At 38.6% G+C, this 16,454-nt stretch overlaps 2 protein-coding genes and 1 long non-coding RNA gene across 5 annotated transcripts; 1 reads left to right on the top strand and 2 right to left on the bottom strand.

Annotated features, from left to right (window-relative positions):
- The first annotated feature begins 166 nt into the window (after positions 1-166).
- LOC139991554 (uncharacterized) lies at positions 167-2,387 on the top strand. Its single transcript, XR_011800870.1, has 2 exons — positions 167-1,059; positions 1,219-2,387. It is a non-coding gene; the product is annotated as an uncharacterized lncRNA (long non-coding RNA).
- LOC139991534 (probable inactive tRNA-specific adenosine deaminase-like protein 3) lies at positions 1,120-5,557 on the bottom strand. Of its 3 annotated transcripts, none has more exons than XM_072011709.1 (2): positions 5,336-5,557; positions 1,120-3,169 (listed from the first exon to the last, which is right to left on the bottom strand). In XM_072011709.1, exon 2 carries the CDS (start codon positions 3,162-3,164, stop codon positions 1,893-1,895), a length of 1,272 nt encoding a protein of 423 aa, XP_071867810.1. In that variant the 5' UTR covers positions 3,165-3,169; positions 5,336-5,557; the 3' UTR covers positions 1,120-1,892. The 3 variants fall into 3 exon arrangements, with proteins under 3 accessions (XP_071867810.1, XP_071867807.1, XP_071867808.1); XM_072011706.1 differs by having other exon boundaries at positions 1,120-3,598; XM_072011707.1 differs by lacking the exon at positions 5,336-5,557 and adding an exon at positions 4,162-5,113 and having other exon boundaries at positions 1,120-3,598.
- Positions 5,558-6,410: 853 nt separating this feature from the next.
- LOC139991516 (receptor-type tyrosine-protein phosphatase delta) lies at positions 6,411-16,196 on the bottom strand. The gene is made up of 30 exons (XM_072011657.1): positions 15,630-16,196; positions 15,407-15,559; positions 15,074-15,333; positions 14,778-14,991; positions 14,351-14,701; positions 14,000-14,269; positions 13,784-13,927; positions 13,607-13,725; positions 13,347-13,530; positions 13,202-13,263; positions 12,739-12,943; positions 12,546-12,664; positions 12,289-12,481; positions 11,914-12,213; positions 11,554-11,795; positions 10,876-11,487; positions 10,491-10,762; positions 10,121-10,421; positions 9,671-9,758; positions 9,505-9,581; positions 9,291-9,422; positions 8,845-8,985; positions 8,563-8,760; positions 8,296-8,492; positions 7,842-7,948; positions 7,545-7,759; positions 7,348-7,473; positions 6,937-7,091; positions 6,715-6,850; positions 6,411-6,628 (listed from the first exon to the last, which is right to left on the bottom strand). Exons 1-30 carry the CDS (start codon positions 15,811-15,813, stop codon positions 6,575-6,577), a joined length of 5,811 nt encoding a protein of 1,936 aa, XP_071867758.1. The 5' UTR covers positions 15,814-16,196; the 3' UTR covers positions 6,411-6,574.
- Between the last annotated feature and the right edge of the window lie 258 nt (positions 16,197-16,454).

Raw genomic sequence — 16,454 nt, forward strand, 5'->3', positions numbered from 1 at the left:
ATTCCGGAGAATTAGACGAAGATGATTTATCAGAGCGTTTCCTTTACGTCGAACGAACTTCCAGACTGATCTGTGACAGCAATCCTTAAACTTTCAGGTTGTTCGGAGTGCCGCTAAGCTTCGTCCCAGAAAATCGACGAGATAAACTAATATCGTAGAAGTAGAACCTGAAACAACAAAATCAATATACGTCCACGGAACAGGTGTTGGCCGAGTCGTCTAGGGAACTTTCCATAAATGTCAACTCTGTACACGATCGAATAACGCTGAACACACAAGATCGGTATATTCCAACCATTAAAAAAAAAAAAAAAAAAAAAAAAAGAAAAAAAGAAACAAAAGGAAAGTCCACTTTTATCGAAAGATATACTAACAGTGTCTCGTTTATCGCTATTTAGCTTAATTCTGATTTACACGACGAAATCTTGCCCACCGATAGCTTTTCGTGGAAAGCACAGCAGCCAAGTTACGTTGAAGCGCCACTCATCCTGCTCGTCGATTGACAAACGAATCGTCATGTTTCCTAATTCTCTGTACCATCATTTTCTCCTAAGCGTCTTCCACGTTGTTCTCCGCATCTTTGCACGTACATCCGTTCAGCAAAGCTGGCCAGCTCAACGGGGTTAGACGTCTGAAGTTTCGCTGATTGAAGTTAATCCGCGAGGTCATTGTTATACGCGCTACTCGGTTCCACACAAATTAAACGGTGCGTGTCTTGTGCAGGAAAGCTCCGCAGAACTACGAGTATCGTCGTATCAACGACACTAGCACGTCAAGCCCGAGTGATCCGCACGACTGCGGCAAGGAACTCTCTGAGGAACTTATGACGACGTTTCGACCGATCCTACGAGATCAACGACCACCGACGGTGAATTACTTCGCGACCTTGTCTCTTGCTACCGTGAAGTGTATTTCGCTCCTTCAACGAACAAGATTGTTCGTTCGTCAGGCAAACTATTCGCTCTATATGAAATAATAGACTTGCGTCGACGACGGAATTATTTTCAACGTCTTTCTAGGATCACTTATGCAAGCGATCAAGGGAATGCGCATACCGTGGTAATTTATCTTAATAATTTCGATTTGAAGTTTAAAATAGTTCCCTGAAGCTGTGGACAATTTATTTTTTTTTCAAACATGACGTAATGCGCTAAACAGAATCGTCTTAATCAATGAACATGTATCGTGTTTCTTCGAGGTAAATATTCTTGTCTCTAGGTAATTGCCGCTTATGAATACTAAATTTATCGATCGTACGATCTGTAAAAGCTGAACATAAGAGATGTTAAAAAATTATCATCGTTGTTTCTATATTCTTCGGCTGGAAATCATCGTGATATTTAATCAGGCTTAATTCGAGTGACGCGAATGTATTGAAAAAAAAAGAACGACTTTTACGATTGTTCGGTTAGGAACATGCGATTGTATAACAGAAGTAAGTATTAACTCGTCGAATAGACGAAGGAGTCTAGTATCAACCACGAGTAGAGACCTCTGTTCCTGCGAATTATACTAAGACACCAAGGTCATACATATATCTGCCTCATAATGGACGAACGCACGTCCGAACCACGTGTAAGATCTTCTGCGTCGTCTGCTTTTGATTGAAATTATAAACCGGTTGGTACATTGATATCACTGCATCACGACTCTACTAACTTACTTCGAGGCAGTGCCAAGGATAGAGATCTTTCGTCAACGTCATTGCCAAAGGTTACAAAAATCATGATCGTACATGGTGGATCGTATCGAAACACGTACAGGATCTCCTTCAATGTTTTTAATTCTTCAAATGTACAAAATGTCTGTAACAGAGCGACAATGTTAGATGGTTCCGCGAATCATAGCTTGCTAGAAAATAGCCATTAATCATTACGAATACACCGTGTGAGTCAATTCACATTTCTGTGCTCGATTTCTTGCAACGCTTGTCGACATTCTTGTTCCAGAACGCCACTCCAAACTTGATATCGATGATTCAACCCTGGTACAGCATGCAACACCGTCTTGGACCCTAACACGCCTGTATTTCTATTCGGGACACCGTAGAATATTCTTAAAACCCTAGAGTGCAAGAGAGCCATAGCGCAAAGAGGACACGGCTCCCTTAACAAGAAGGTCCAGTATCCTGTACATAAATAAGGACCACATTTTTTCGTGTCTGCTGCTTCAGTCTGTTCGACTGTCCTAGAATCCATCGTTTTCGTTGAACCGTTATTCCTGCGTCCTCGTCGAATTTCGGTAGATTGCAAACGTTCTTCCTTTGGAAGGCTAATTTTCGATAGCGTTTCTGGATAGCAAAGTGGAGCTTCTTCGACATATTTCCTCTTGATTCTCATTTCTTTGGTCATTTTATTTTCTGCGTCTTTGTTGGCGGAGGATTCAGACGTTTCCGAATTATCGGTACCCTTCTGTTCCAATCTTTCCTCGAATTTCCAAGCTCCTCCACCTTGAAGTCTGGCAACAAGATCTACGGCCAGCATAGCTGCGTGCCACATTGGATGCCGATCGATTTTCGAGGCTGCGATCGCAAGGATTCTTCCATCCACTGGGTCAACGATCACCGCGCTGCCGTTACAATTCGAGTCGCCGACAGCTTCTAATCTGGCTGCCTCTACCACAACGTTCATGTACCTCTCTATAAGAGCCAATTGATGTTCCGTGAAAACCGATCCATCGACCAGTCGTTCGATGTTAGGATCTGGATGAAAGTTCAAAGGCCAAATGCTCGAGGCCCGCGCAGCTTGTGCTTTCGTTTTGGCTGCTCTCGCTGGCACCTTCGCTGTATGAAAGTCATCTTCCAATAAGGATAAGTTAAATCCTCTTTCCGTTAATATCATTTTCAGTTTGTCTTGAGTCAAAGGGAATTCTTCCTTGGATTCCTCGGAGTCTTCCGTTTCCGCTAATAATTTTCTAGAGTTTATTGGCGCCAACAGCAACTTGTTTGAGGAGCAACGTTTCAGATGATGGAAACCTGGCAGAATGGAAGAGATACTTTTAATCGCGATCGAGATGTCCTCTTTCCTTTTAAGTAAACCCACGTAGACAAGCTCAAGAGGTAGATCAGCAATGAAGTCGTGGTTTAAAATCGGTCTCGCTATCCAACTTCTTGTCGTCGTTTCCATTTCGCTGCCCTTGGCGCATTTGGGCGAAGAGATCGCCATTTCTCCTGAAAAGATGGTGCTTTCACTTTTCGTCGGTTCATCTTCATCGATGTTTTTTTCGAATTCTATATCTTCGGTGTTCTTTTTTTTCGATAAATCGTCTGTTTCGTGTGTTTCAAGTTTTATTCGACTACTTAATTCTTTTATTCTCTATGATTAGACGTAGCAACGCGTTCGCATAATAACGCCTGGTAAAAGAAGCGGAAGAAGGTCTACAACGTTTCGTGGGAGAATGATAGTTTGTGGCGGTGCACTTGGTACGGCTCACAGGAGGAGAAGCGATTTTAAATTGCTGTCAAGTTGGGCCACGGTCGGATCGATTGTCGGAGTTAGACGCAATTGTACGACGTCGATCCGCGAACAGAAGGAATAAGGTCTTTGTTGCCACGCCATCCCGATCCTGCGACGATCGCTTGCCAGTTTAAACGTGAAACCTGCGGATGGAACGGTAACGAGAGACCGTCGTGAAATCGTACGATAGTTGCTTGATTTTCGTGGACATGTCCAATGACTGCTGGCACGAATCGTCAGTTTGGGCCATCGAACGATCAACAAATTATTTCGAATATCCATGAATTTGCCATGGGGATTGGACAATGATATAAAACTATGAGAGAGACTGACAAAAACGAGAAGGATAAGTCGGGAAAATATTTGAAGAGTACAGGCGAAGAACACGATAAGTCACATTTTCCATCCTTTATAAGAAAGCAGCTCTGAAATCCAATCTCATGCTATGAAAATTATTTTCCTATTCGACTTCCAGGCTACACATATGTTTTCCTATCCTGTTTGTAATTTTAAATATGTAGCAGTGATAAAATACCAAAGATATTAAAATTCTTAACACCTTTGATTTTTAATAAAAAGTTTAGAATTAGTTGATAATTAATGAATTAGTCCATCAGTTATTTTTAAAAAGTTTCCACCTTTGGACCTAGCAGATTCTTTTCAATCATAGGATGAAATTAAAATGAAAAAATGAACAAGAACGTACTTATCAAGTTTTTTCCTGTGATCTTCATTTGTTAACGCCTTGGATCGTATCGTTTTATCAGGCGGACAAGATATCGTGTAAAATAGGTCTCGAGACGAGACGGTACTCGATGAAAGACCCATTGGAAATGCAATCTCTTTTGTCCGAACAGAGTTTAAATCACATCGATGGGAACTCTTAATTTATACGACATAAATATAAGTTTATGGTTGATAATTGGTAAACGAGTTACATCAGTATCGAAAACGTGATTCGACAATGCTACTTGGGAAGTCACATCTTAAAGCGTATTAGCCGACCAGCGGGAGGAAAATATGCCATGGTCGGATGTTCTGTGAATGGATAAATGAGTGGACAGGACAGATTAAATTATAAAACGTTCATAGCGTAATAGCGTGTCGCGAATACGAGGTTATTGTTAAAGATGATCATTAGACGACTGATAATTTTATTATGCATCTCGGTGAAAGAACGCAACGTACGACTGAGCTTTATTGAAACACGTTGAAAGAAAAATATACACATATGAATATGTAATTTATAGCCAGACGTTATATAAGAATTTCATTTAATTCGTTATCTCGATAGTCTCTTCCCACAGAAACTATTTTGAACGAATATATAGAAAGCAAGAGAAATCAAAAAAGGAAATCAAAGTTTAGACGATTTGGAGATCGTGTTCGTGGAGTGCGTTGTATTCGTCGGCGACAGAAATAAGTTAAATTTCGCGCTTCGTTACGTCAACAAAGATGGTGGTGGCACATTCGTGCAAAGCGTGTTCCTTATATAACGTAAAAGGAACAACAAGCAAGCTCGTGTGACGCAGCACACACAAACGTAAACCCGCTAGGCGAATGCACTGGACGAATGAAACGGCCACTTAATTAACGCGAACTTGTAAAGCAACTTATGGTTGATTTAAACGTCGCGATTTCGTTCGGTCGGGGAGGTCTATTTTTTAATGGGTTCTGTTCACGTGCCAATATGTCTTCCCTGGCCTTGAATCGAGACATGACACGCGTGCTCCGCATCTTTCGCGCTTGTCAAACAAAACAAATCGAGTTGATCGAGAAAGATGAGACGTATTACTAAAAGAGCGACACGATCATGATAAACAAGCATACGCGTACATTATTTACACGACCACCACTGAAAAACGATGAAAATCTCTTACCTGCTGCTGTGAGAGTACACGTTCTAACGACTGCTTTTGGCCTGGTTCTTCCCGGGAACGATAAACCGGTAAATCTCTGTTAGCCACACCTTGCACACCTCTCGATGCTTTACACTCAGACAACGACACACAAATAGCACAGAAACGCACGTGAAGATATCCGCGGAGATCGACGTTTACAGCAGCTCGACGTATACCTTTCGTGATTACGAGTTATCGGCGCTACTGACGCACCCTCTGTCGGCCATTCGTGTAAGCTGCCGACTGGAGGAAGGGAAGCACGACCACACCACGTTCCGTATTTTCTTTCTTCCTTTTTCATATTTTTCCATTCTCTCTACGATATCCCGGACTGTTTACCTGATACTATCGTCAAGACAAACTACACAATGAATAATTTTTCCTAATCCTGTCACAAGATCAATGAATTCAGAGTAAAATGTAAGTTGTCTCTACCATAGCCCTCTATTTACGTTATATTCTATATAGTGTCAAAATCGAAATTTGCATTATTAAACTTTAATTTGATCGAATAATTCGCCATGTATGTGGCATTTGAAATAGAAAAGGAACTATGAGATTGTTATTTTATCGTTCAGTTCGAATGTTATGCCTGGCGATGTTATAATATCGGCGGGAACGGAACGTTTCGACTAGCTGAAATTTGGCGCGAAAACGTACATGATGGCGTCACCGTTATATTTTGTACACGATGCAAATTGAAGCAGATTAATGGCTCCTAGTGAAAGGTGACTCTCACTCCTCGAATTTTGTAAGTACATCTTCAATAATTGTCAGTCATCTTTTTCTCCGTAAACGTTTGCTGAGATCGATGTTTTAATGTATCTGTCAAACTTTTATTAATTACGATTATTTTATTGCGATTATTTAACGAGAGGCAGATGCTTCTTTGAATAAAGGATATATGTAATTTACGGCATGGAAGAAATCATTTTATGACGAGGTCATTGGTATTGATGTATATTATGATGTATCATGATAGCATTCGTAAAAACGAAAGTCGTTTACCTTGGACATTAAAGTATGTGAAAATGTGAAAATTAAAAGACAGGACTTTTTAGTATTAAGTAATTACACAATGATGTAATTTATAGTTTGAACGATACACATGTTAGGAAAGCGGTTACGACTTGTAGAAGTTACTCGAGTTGATTTATGTAACAAATCGAATCTACTGTGTTCGATTAAATGGTAAGGCTATTCACGCTTCGCATAGGTTTACAAGTACTTTAAATATACCGTGGCTGCATCGTACAGGTATTTCATATGTTCCTAGAACAAAAATATACATTGTATACCATTGCAATCTTAACATCATCAAAAGATAGTAATCTTTAATAATTTTTTAACAAATTTACCGAAGATTTGATAAAATCGGGGTTCAATGTTCCAATCGCGCGAATTGCCAAACAGACGTCGCATTCCTTTTCTATAGTCATTCTCTCCAAAAGGAAACTTAAGGCTAGGTAAAGCCCACAGCCAGTTACGCCGTCGCTAATTTCAAATAGATTCTTTAGCGCATTTCACGATAATCGACATATGTGTATAAAGTTATTTATGAAGTTTCGACATAGCCTTACTGGCAAAGAACAGCGATAGGTCCGTCTCCTTTTAACATTTTTTGCACTGCTTGCCACAATGTCACTAACGCTATGGTTTCAGGTGGATCTTGGTTTCTGCCAGGTTGCCATTCCGTGGAGCACAAGATTGTTATCTCTTGTTCGATAGCAGGTTTCTGAATGAAATGATGTACAAGTTGATACGTTTCGCTTCAGATTCAGAGTGCTATATCGTTCTACTCAATTAAGATACCCTACCTAGTATCTTTTTATTTATAACGATCATGCGCTGTTATGAAATAACGTGTAATTATTTTAAATCGGACGAAAAGAAAGCGACAATAGCGTGAGGAAATTATCTGTTGATCTTCAGTTCTCTCGGATGTCCCGAGATGGTAGGTAAAAGATTTTAAAAATAATAGCGTAACCCACCTCGGAATTATCGACGAGTGTTAACTTCTGCAATATGTAGTGCTCAAATTCATCGAGTTCCTTCGTTCGAATGTTTATATATGGTACTGGTTTAAATTCACCGTTTCTAACAATGGGACAGCACGTCTATAAAAGAGTTAATTTCACTATAATTTCTGACTAATCGCCTGTGCCTTTTTAGTAGTCCAATGGTATACCGTATCTTCCAAATCTGGCGATTGTAACATGATGATTAGCTCCACCTTATACTCGGCCACCATTCTCCAGAAATCGCTAAATGTTCCAGGCAATGGTAGTTGCGTAGCTATATACTGATTCTGTAATCTTACACCGTCCACGTAAACAGCGGATATGTAATCGCTGTTCTCATCTGTCGGTGGATATCTTTTTAAATACACTCTGTTGACTTTCGCTGTGAAAGAATTGTCGCGTTATTGCTCAGGGGTTAACAAAATATATAAATATGTATAGGAAGCGATGAAATTATTCCAAACCTGGAAGTAACTCTGGGAATCTCCTTTTGGCAAGATTGCGTTCCGATAGCAACGTTTGATTGACAGGTGATCGAAGGACTTTGTCGTGCCAAGCCATTTTCTCCAAACTGTTTTTACAATATCTTTTTATACACAACGTTTATTCACCTTTTTAAATCAGTGTTTGATTAGGTTTTTGTATATTTTTAATAACATTTTTAGCTATCGTTTTAAGTAGAACGAAACATGAATTGTTCAGTAACGTTATTAAAGATGCTCGAAATTAAAATCAAAAAGATTTTCATTATACAATGTTCAGTTTAAATTATTTATAATGGTTATTGATAACCTAATAAAACCTTGTCATTTATAATGGTTATTTCAGACCAAAATCACTTAAACCAACTTAAATGTGAATTTTTGTACTATAATTATTTTACTTTGCATTGTAGCAGACATAGACCCTGAAAAATACCTGTCTCGTTGAGTCACCAGTTGTTCTTTAACTTTCTTAATTTTGAGTGGTAGAGATTCGTCGCATGGTAAAGATGTTGAAGAACAAAGTAGACATTCGACGAGTACTAAATGGGCAAATAAATACTGTTGCTTGTTGTTTACCATATTGGGCCGTTGAGACCTGAGAGCCTTCATTTCGGCGAACACGTCTACAGCCTGAAAATATTTTTCAAAAATATTGCTCAGCTTCCGACAGGTTCGAGAATATTCTTGAAAGATATTTTACCCCTTCTGCGATCGCACGACGAAGGCAAATGTCGCATAAAATTACAATTCCAGTTCTTCCGACGCCTGCGCTGCAGTGGACCACCACTGGTCCATTTCCGGGTGGTGTTATCAAGAGTTTCTTTAGATATGTTACCATAGAATGTGTGGACAACGGTATGTCATGATCTGGCCATGTTGTGTAGTGCAAATGTTGGATCTAATTGTTAACATCGTTCGAAATTATTTCAACGAAATATAGATTTTTAAGATATCGATCTTTTCGCTGAATATCGTTTGTTACCTTACGGGCTTCGTCTCTATACGTCACGTATAGGGTACGAAATGTAAAATGTGCGAACACATCCTGTCTTGCGTTCAAAACAGTTATATCGCCGTACGTTTTCCTTTTTCCAGTGTCAGGCCAATACTGTTCGCATTTCGTCTGTGGGAATTTATGATATGGAGCATGTTGAAATGCATATGATTTGTAATTGAAGGAAAAGGGAGGGGACAAGTTATTAATATGTAAATGTACAAAGCCTTAGTGATCAATAAATTCTATCATTAGGATTCGCTCTTAATTTTACTAAAAAAAAATGAAATATATTAAATTTGGAACGGTCCTAATTCTATCTTTAGCCACTAAAAGAAATGAAAGCCAAAAAATCAACAAATGTGGACTCATCATATTTTGGATGTGCAGTCTTCGCGTGTCACAGACTGCCTTTCAGTTTTGGCACATCTTACCTTTCCTTCTTCGGATAAATTCGCAACCATGCAAATTATGTAGCTTTCTTTTTGCCAGATCATTCTCCAGAAATCGATGACCGTGTTCGGCTTTGGACCTTGCGTAGCTATGTAAAACTTCTCTGTGCAGCCCTTTTACAACAATTCAATGTTTATCGTTACAATTTCTTATCAAGGTAAAATCATGTGTTTTTATCTTATCAAAACTTGCTACCTTGATGTAAGTGGCGTTAATGTAATCCGAATAAGGATCGTCTGGAAGTTTTTCCAGTATCACCCGATTTGTATCGTCTGCAGAATACCAGTATTGATTAGCATTTTAGCTCAGTTAAACAGTTAAATATTTAGCCTGGTTAAACATGTCGGAACAGTTTACGTACATGCTATGAGATTTCCGTATCGATTCTTCGATTTGTTCTGCGGTAACATTCCATACTCGGACGGGCTCGTTTGACCTCTTGGAAGCATCTTTCTCGCAATTTAAATATATCTTTACGATATTTCTTACGTCTCTTATACAGTGATTTTTATTAATATTCGGGCACCATGATGTTCGACATAAAATTAATGCAAATCCGATGTAACTTACTCGTTGTTCAAATATTTGTGGGACTTTAAATTTCGTCTTTATTTACTTTATGAATTATTGTTTAAAAAACTACACGTGTTAAATAAATATTATAAAATGTATGCTTCTACCAACTAGGAGAGGCGTCGTGATTAATTCAATAAGACTGTTGTAAGCAATAGAGCAATAATACCTTGAAAATCGTGCTGTCTGAATACTAATGAGAATCATCGTAAATCATCTAAAATATCGAAAGACTTACATCGAATTGCCTATCGAGCAATCCAGAATCTATCGCCCGCTTCACGTAATCCTCCAAGTCCTCCACCTTTATTAGAGACATTTGTTCTTCTCTCTGATCAGTGTCGATGATATGCACCGCGTCGTCGTCAGCGCAAGGTGTGCTTCCACGCGATATACAGTGTTTAGCATTCGAAGCGAGCGTATTAGTTGAAATTTGTTTAGAGCCCAACGACATTGACTCTATATCGAGATTTCCGGTTTTTTGTACGAAAGATATTTTCTCTTGTACAATAAGCTTCTTCAAAGATCTTCTTCGTCTTCTAAGAGGAACGCAACAAATTGCAAATAATGAATCTGTTCGTAAATATCGAGAGAAAAGTTGATCATACCTTCGACAAACTCGGAAGATTTCTAAAATCCCAATGGCAAGAAATATTGCAATGATAGCAATAAGCCACGCCTCGTCGTATCGCTTCGGTACTTCACGGATATAAATCGACGTTGTTTTTACGACTAGAATCTGATCGTTCGTCCATCCTTCTTCGGGTAATACAATAACCACTATTACGTAGGATTGGAGTGGCTTTAGTGGACAATTTGTGACATTACCGTAAAGCTTGTTATCCCCTATCGTGAATTCTTTATTGGCAAACTCGTCGGTCTGTTGCGGCAGTGAAAGTTCGTTCGACGAAAAATACGTTTTAGTATGATTGTACGTGTGATTGGTTTTATGGAGACGAAAGAAGCATTACGATAAAACAGTCGAATACTTACAGAAAACCTGGCGGCATACCACGCGATCTCGTTAGATTTGATATCCGCTTTCTGACGTATATATGGACTCAATTCTACGTAACTCTGACAAGCCTGTGAACCTTTTACAACAACGTTTGTTATACTATGGCGTGTGTCATTCAGAACGGCAGGAATGTGCAACAAGATCGTCGAGTCTGCATTAGACACTTCCATCGTTAACTCTCTCTCGAATCGCATGGCTAAAGACGTATTCACGTCTATCACTTTTCTCTCACTATACGTCTCTGTATTCGTAACAGCTCGAATGGAAATTTTGTATGTAGACGAGGGCAATAGATGCAGTTTCTTGTTGTACCGTAATTGATATTCTACGATATGATATTCATAAAGCGTGCTTTTTTGTGATCGTTCAATTATCATTCTCAGATCGGACGATGTCATTTCCGCGCTTATCACGAATTTCCAGATACGCCCATTTGTTTTCCAAGGGTGGGACCAGGTCAGGTTTACCGCTCCTTTCTCGAGAGCTTCGACGATAATTTCCGGCGCTTCGGGCTTAATCTCGTTCCACATAATCGATACGGATGATAACGGGCTAGGAGTTGACACATTTACATTCACAGCCGAAACCTAAAACATATTAGTTGTTATTGCGTCAAGATTAATCACGGAGCAACAGGTGGCATCTCTGCATACCGTAATGAAATCAGCTGGTTGATGAGACTGATCGATGATTGCGCAGATGTATTTATCCCACAGTTTGCAATGCTCCGTTGGCAGTATCTTCAATTTGACCTCGCAATTCGTATGACAAATGCTTACCATGTAATGTCGTATTTCTCCATTAGTCGGTGGTTCTAGCTCTAGCCATCTTAAGTGCACGTTCTTCGATTTCCAGTCGATTTCATAGATTTCTAATTGCTTTACGGACGGCGGAGCTATTCGAAATTAATCTTGATTATCATTATTATTTGAAAATATCGTTAGGACGAAATGTTCGTGCGAATTCGCGGCATAAAATTTAAGTTAAATTTTGTGGAAACGCGATAAACTAACCTTTCGGTGCAGTAATAAATATAAGCTTCTCATAATGCAATCCGTTGTATTCTATAGTGTAATTTCTGATAGCGTAAATTCGCGCCTCGTACACTTCGCCACCGTATAACGTATGTTCCAAGTTGAGGGAGTATTTCACAGTTTGCTCCGTGGTTCTGAAACTCGATACCGCTTTGCTAATACCAGTGACCAGAATCTTTGCGATGATAGGGCCGGAAATGGTAGTGCAATCAATCGGGGCATCCCATGTCAATGTATAATCTTGGAATCTTAAATTGCTGTACACTGCACTTGGAGTGACTGAAAGTGAAAGGCTGTCGTTATCTTTGCAACTGAAAAATTTGAAATTCGTCAGAAATAGCGTGTTTCTTTTACCCGACTGATTCGTAGAGAACTCGACTTGCGTTTCTAGGCCACGATAAAAAGTGTAGGCTGTTATTTTTCCAACATAACGCGCGTAAGAGGTCAGATTAGAGAACGTGATATTGGTAGACGTAGTAGAGACAGAAACAGTATCTTTTTTTGGCGATTGAATTTTCAAATTTTCACAGCCGAAGTATGTTTGGACCTCGAAACATATTATCACATTGTTAATTGGTCTTTAATTATCTAGAATTGCGTCTTTTAGTTACCTGTAACACAACTTCGTATTTCCTTATGATCCCATTTGCGTATAGAGGAGGATCCCATTTCAGTGCCACTTCCTTGTTCGATAACAATGTCTTTTTAACATTCCTTACTTGTGACGGTACTATTGATGTAAATAGAGATATCATAGAAGCAATAGCGTGAAAGGAATGAAATTAAAGAAATTACTGTAATTACCTCCGTCAGAGGTCTGAATCACTCGTGCGAAAAGAAGATCCGATTCATACCAGATTGTAATTTCGTAATTAGTATGAGGTGTCAATTTTGTAAATTCGTAGGGCAATTCGGGTAGCTTTCCTTTATCAATTTGTTTCAGTCCTTTCTTTATTGTCAGTAGGTAGTCGTAATACTGTGTACTATTTGGGCAAGGATACAACGTTTCCTAAGAACCAGTAACACAAGACATTTTCAATCAATCCGAGTATATTTGTCAGGTAATTGATCCACGTATATGCTGAATGACATGATATTTTCATTCAATCTGATAGCTTAAGAAAAAGAAATGTTTCCAATGAAAATTCGTTGAATCGAACGGAGAATTCACCGATGTAAAAAAATCTTGTGAAAACGTAATTTCGCACGAAACATTTCTTTGTTTCAGAAACAACTGAAATATTATACAATTAATATTATACGTTACTTCTCGATGATTCTTCAATATGAAACTAGTATTCCTTATTTCTATGTCGAATGTGGGAGCCCCTGAAACATTTCGTGATTTATTATCTATTGTTGAATCGATAATTGCTGAGGCGGGAGGTGTATTAAATTCAACGATAGCTCACAGATGCAACGTGTTGTGAAATTCTTCCATCCACCGGTTATAGGCGTGGAATCATCGTTAACGTACAACGAACAAGAAATTCTGTAAGAAACGCCGGGTTCTAAGTCATCGGTGTAGCCAACCATCGTTGATGTATCGTTAAGTATCTTGGTATAGCTTCCAATCGGATGAGTCTGTCCCTCTTTCTAACAGAAACGAAATACTGCTTTCCTATCTTAAATTGGAACGAAAGCGTAGTATATTCGAAACCATTCTAATTACCCATATAAAAAATCGATATCTAGAAATTATCAACTTGTACGTCTGTTGCACTGGCAGAGTCGCGCGCACGGTTGTTTCATTGACAAATTCGATGTTAGGTGGTGGAGGATAGTCCACGGCTTGAACGAATTCATTGGTATTTATATCGTTGCCACATTGCAAATATCAATCGCTTACCTATTTTACAAAAGGGTGGCACGTGATATCGTATGGAATTATCGCAACCAGATTTACAGTGTCCCGTTATAAAACTGCAATTGCCTGTAGAACACAAACCGCAGGTTTCCTTGCAATTATATCCATATTGACCGATAGGGCATTCTGCAAATAAAATCCATTAAGAAAAATTGTCTTCTCTCGTTACTTATCCTCGTTACAATGCGCAGTCTTTACTAGCTTCGCAATTCCTTCCCATAAACCCTGGTGGACATTTACAATTCGTTGCGTCGCAAATTTTAATTCCTTTGCAGTCCACACTGACGTTTAAATGATGTTGGCAACTTATAGAACAAGAGGGCCCCACCTTGCCCTCGGGGCAATGCAAATTCTCTACGAGATCCTTTGTGTCCAGGGAATAGTTCGGCGTGTAAGGTATCAGTTTTTGACACAGTTTGTTAGAAACGATTGATTCGAAATTCTCGATTACGCTATATCGTATAGCATCTATGAACAAGATGCGATGGTAATTTAAATGTAATATGCATATCATTGACATTTTGTCGAAATTATTAGTCACAGACGTACCTACTGGAGGACACATGCGAACATTTCTCACAGCCCACGATGGTCTTTGACTTTTCTGCCTAAGTTTTGGTATTAGTTTAAGTTTTACAAGTTTACCAATGTCAGAAGAAACAGTCTTGTTAATTCGAACATATTGCCACATGGGAAATTTATAGCTATTAGCTCTTGTAAATCCATCAGTTGTTTCTAAACTTTCCTTGTTACTTTCGTTAGATGATTTGACTAATGCTATTTCCATTTGACATTCCCCACACAGGCCAACTATCATTTCTATACAAAGATTCGCTGTGTCCAGATGTAAAGTAGGACTCGTTAAAATTGCTTTTGAATCGGTTGTATGGAGAAAATTGTCTAAAATAAAATTACACGGTCGTAGATATTTTCTATTCATCGATTAATTTTGATTAATCAAGGTGAACCGACTAACATAAATGAAATCGAAAATGCATTTTTTCATCACTTATTAAAAATAAGTGATAGGAAATAGCTCGCCCTTTATTATCATGACGGTAATCCATAAGTAATTTTGGTGGATCGGTGTTCCGATCTGTCATAGTATAAAAGTTTATAGCAATTTTTGTATCATTTGTAGTCCACTTAAGAATATGTGTATTCCACTCATCCCGGGAACATATTGGACTCTATGCCGCAATAAATATAATTAGGCTATAATTATTTATAAAAAGGAATCGCGATACTAAATAAATACGCATAATGAATTACTGGCACTATGTGGTATGTTTTTTCATCACAGCTGAACGGACCCACTGTACATTCCGTTATTATATGATTAAATGCCGATTCAAGTTTTTCGAAAGTCATCTTATAACATAAATCTTTCTTGTAATTTGTAGAGCGACATAGTAGTATCGTAAAGTACGTTTCACAACCACGGAGAGAAAATACAAACGCTCCCGAACTTTGAAATTCAGTAATCGAATGGACATCGTGTGATGTATAAAAACGACCGTACTCTCTGAAATCTAAAAGCTTAGTCAGTAATTTAAGCTCGTTAAGTAGTATTAACTAATTTACGTTGAAACTATCGGATCGAACCTTCCCATTGACGATCAAACACTGGACCCATGGGTGTTTCTTTGGAATCTGTTAGATGCCAACCTTCAGTCTTCCACGTTAACATGCAACTATCATACGAAGTTAGATCACAATCTGTCTCCCTTCCTTTGTACGTATTGTGAAATTGGAACTCTGTACATATATGCCAAATATTATAAAGTAACTACGACCTTTGTTCAAGACACTGTCGTTGGAAACTTACTAGATGTACTATCAAATATGTCCCTATCTATGTTCCAGGATAAACCGCTACCATCATCCTCTGATACGCACATTAGTTTCCTATTACCTTTTTCATTCTGATATATGAGAATTGGCTCCTGTATCGACCATCCACAAATGACAACTGCTTGTACCATGAGGTACGATAAGGCTAACACATTCATCGTAGATCGTTCTGTGTTATTCAAACTGGTGAAATAATTTTCCGTTTCTTTCTTCTTTAGTGAAACGAAACTTTAAAATCACATCTCATAGTATAGGAAATAAACGTTCGACACTGTCACTTTCGCGTTGTTAATGCATCTGTCATAACGAACCACTGCTGTGTTTGAACTGTTTGAAATATAAGATTTTGAGAGGGACGAAGTAACTCATCTTCCTGTTGGTGATATTGCGATAATAACTGGACTCGTACGATAACTTCTGACTATAGCGGATGTAATGAGATAAATGTACCTACATATCGCTGCTTGCTTACTAATAATTTTAGTTTACTAATACTACGACAGGACTTACAAATTTTTCTTTGCTTTTATTGCATACGACCGTTTACATTATGTTGCTAGTCTTATCATGTAAAACGGCATATTCATAATTCCATCAGTTTCGCGTCGAAGTGCAATTATAATAAATAATAATCCTTTTGCATTTTTTAAATTGGCCTATTATCAATGCTAAGCAGCGATATTATTATAATTGCAAGGAGAGATAGACCGGAGAAGTCAGATTCGACTACTTTACTCGTCGTAAACAGACTGATTATTTTTCGTTTTATCGTTCCCTCGTCAGCGCACAGTTCAGCAAA

This window comes from Bombus fervidus, chromosome 10 (genome assembly GCF_041682495.2).
Source record: "Bombus fervidus isolate BK054 chromosome 10, iyBomFerv1, whole genome shotgun sequence".
NCBI lineage: Eukaryota > Metazoa > Arthropoda > Insecta > Hymenoptera > Apidae > Bombus > Bombus fervidus.

Excerpts from the sequence above, each read along its gene's own strand:
- LOC139991534 (XM_072011709.1), bottom strand. The coding sequence starts at position 3,164 with ATGGCGATCTCTTCGCCCAAATGCGCCAAGGGCAGCGAAATGGAAACG.
- LOC139991516 (XM_072011657.1), bottom strand. The coding sequence starts at position 15,813 with ATGAATGTGTTAGCCTTATCGTACCTCATGGTACAAGCAGTTGTCATT. Across the intron at positions 11,796-11,913 it reads ATTTATTACTGCACCGAAAG|CTCCGCCGTCCGTAAAGCAA; the intron begins GTTAGTTTATCG and ends AATTTCGAATAG. Across the intron at positions 10,422-10,490 it reads ATCTTCCGAGTTTGTCGAAG|AAGACGAAGAAGATCTTTGA; the intron begins GTATGATCAACT and ends CGTTCCTCTTAG.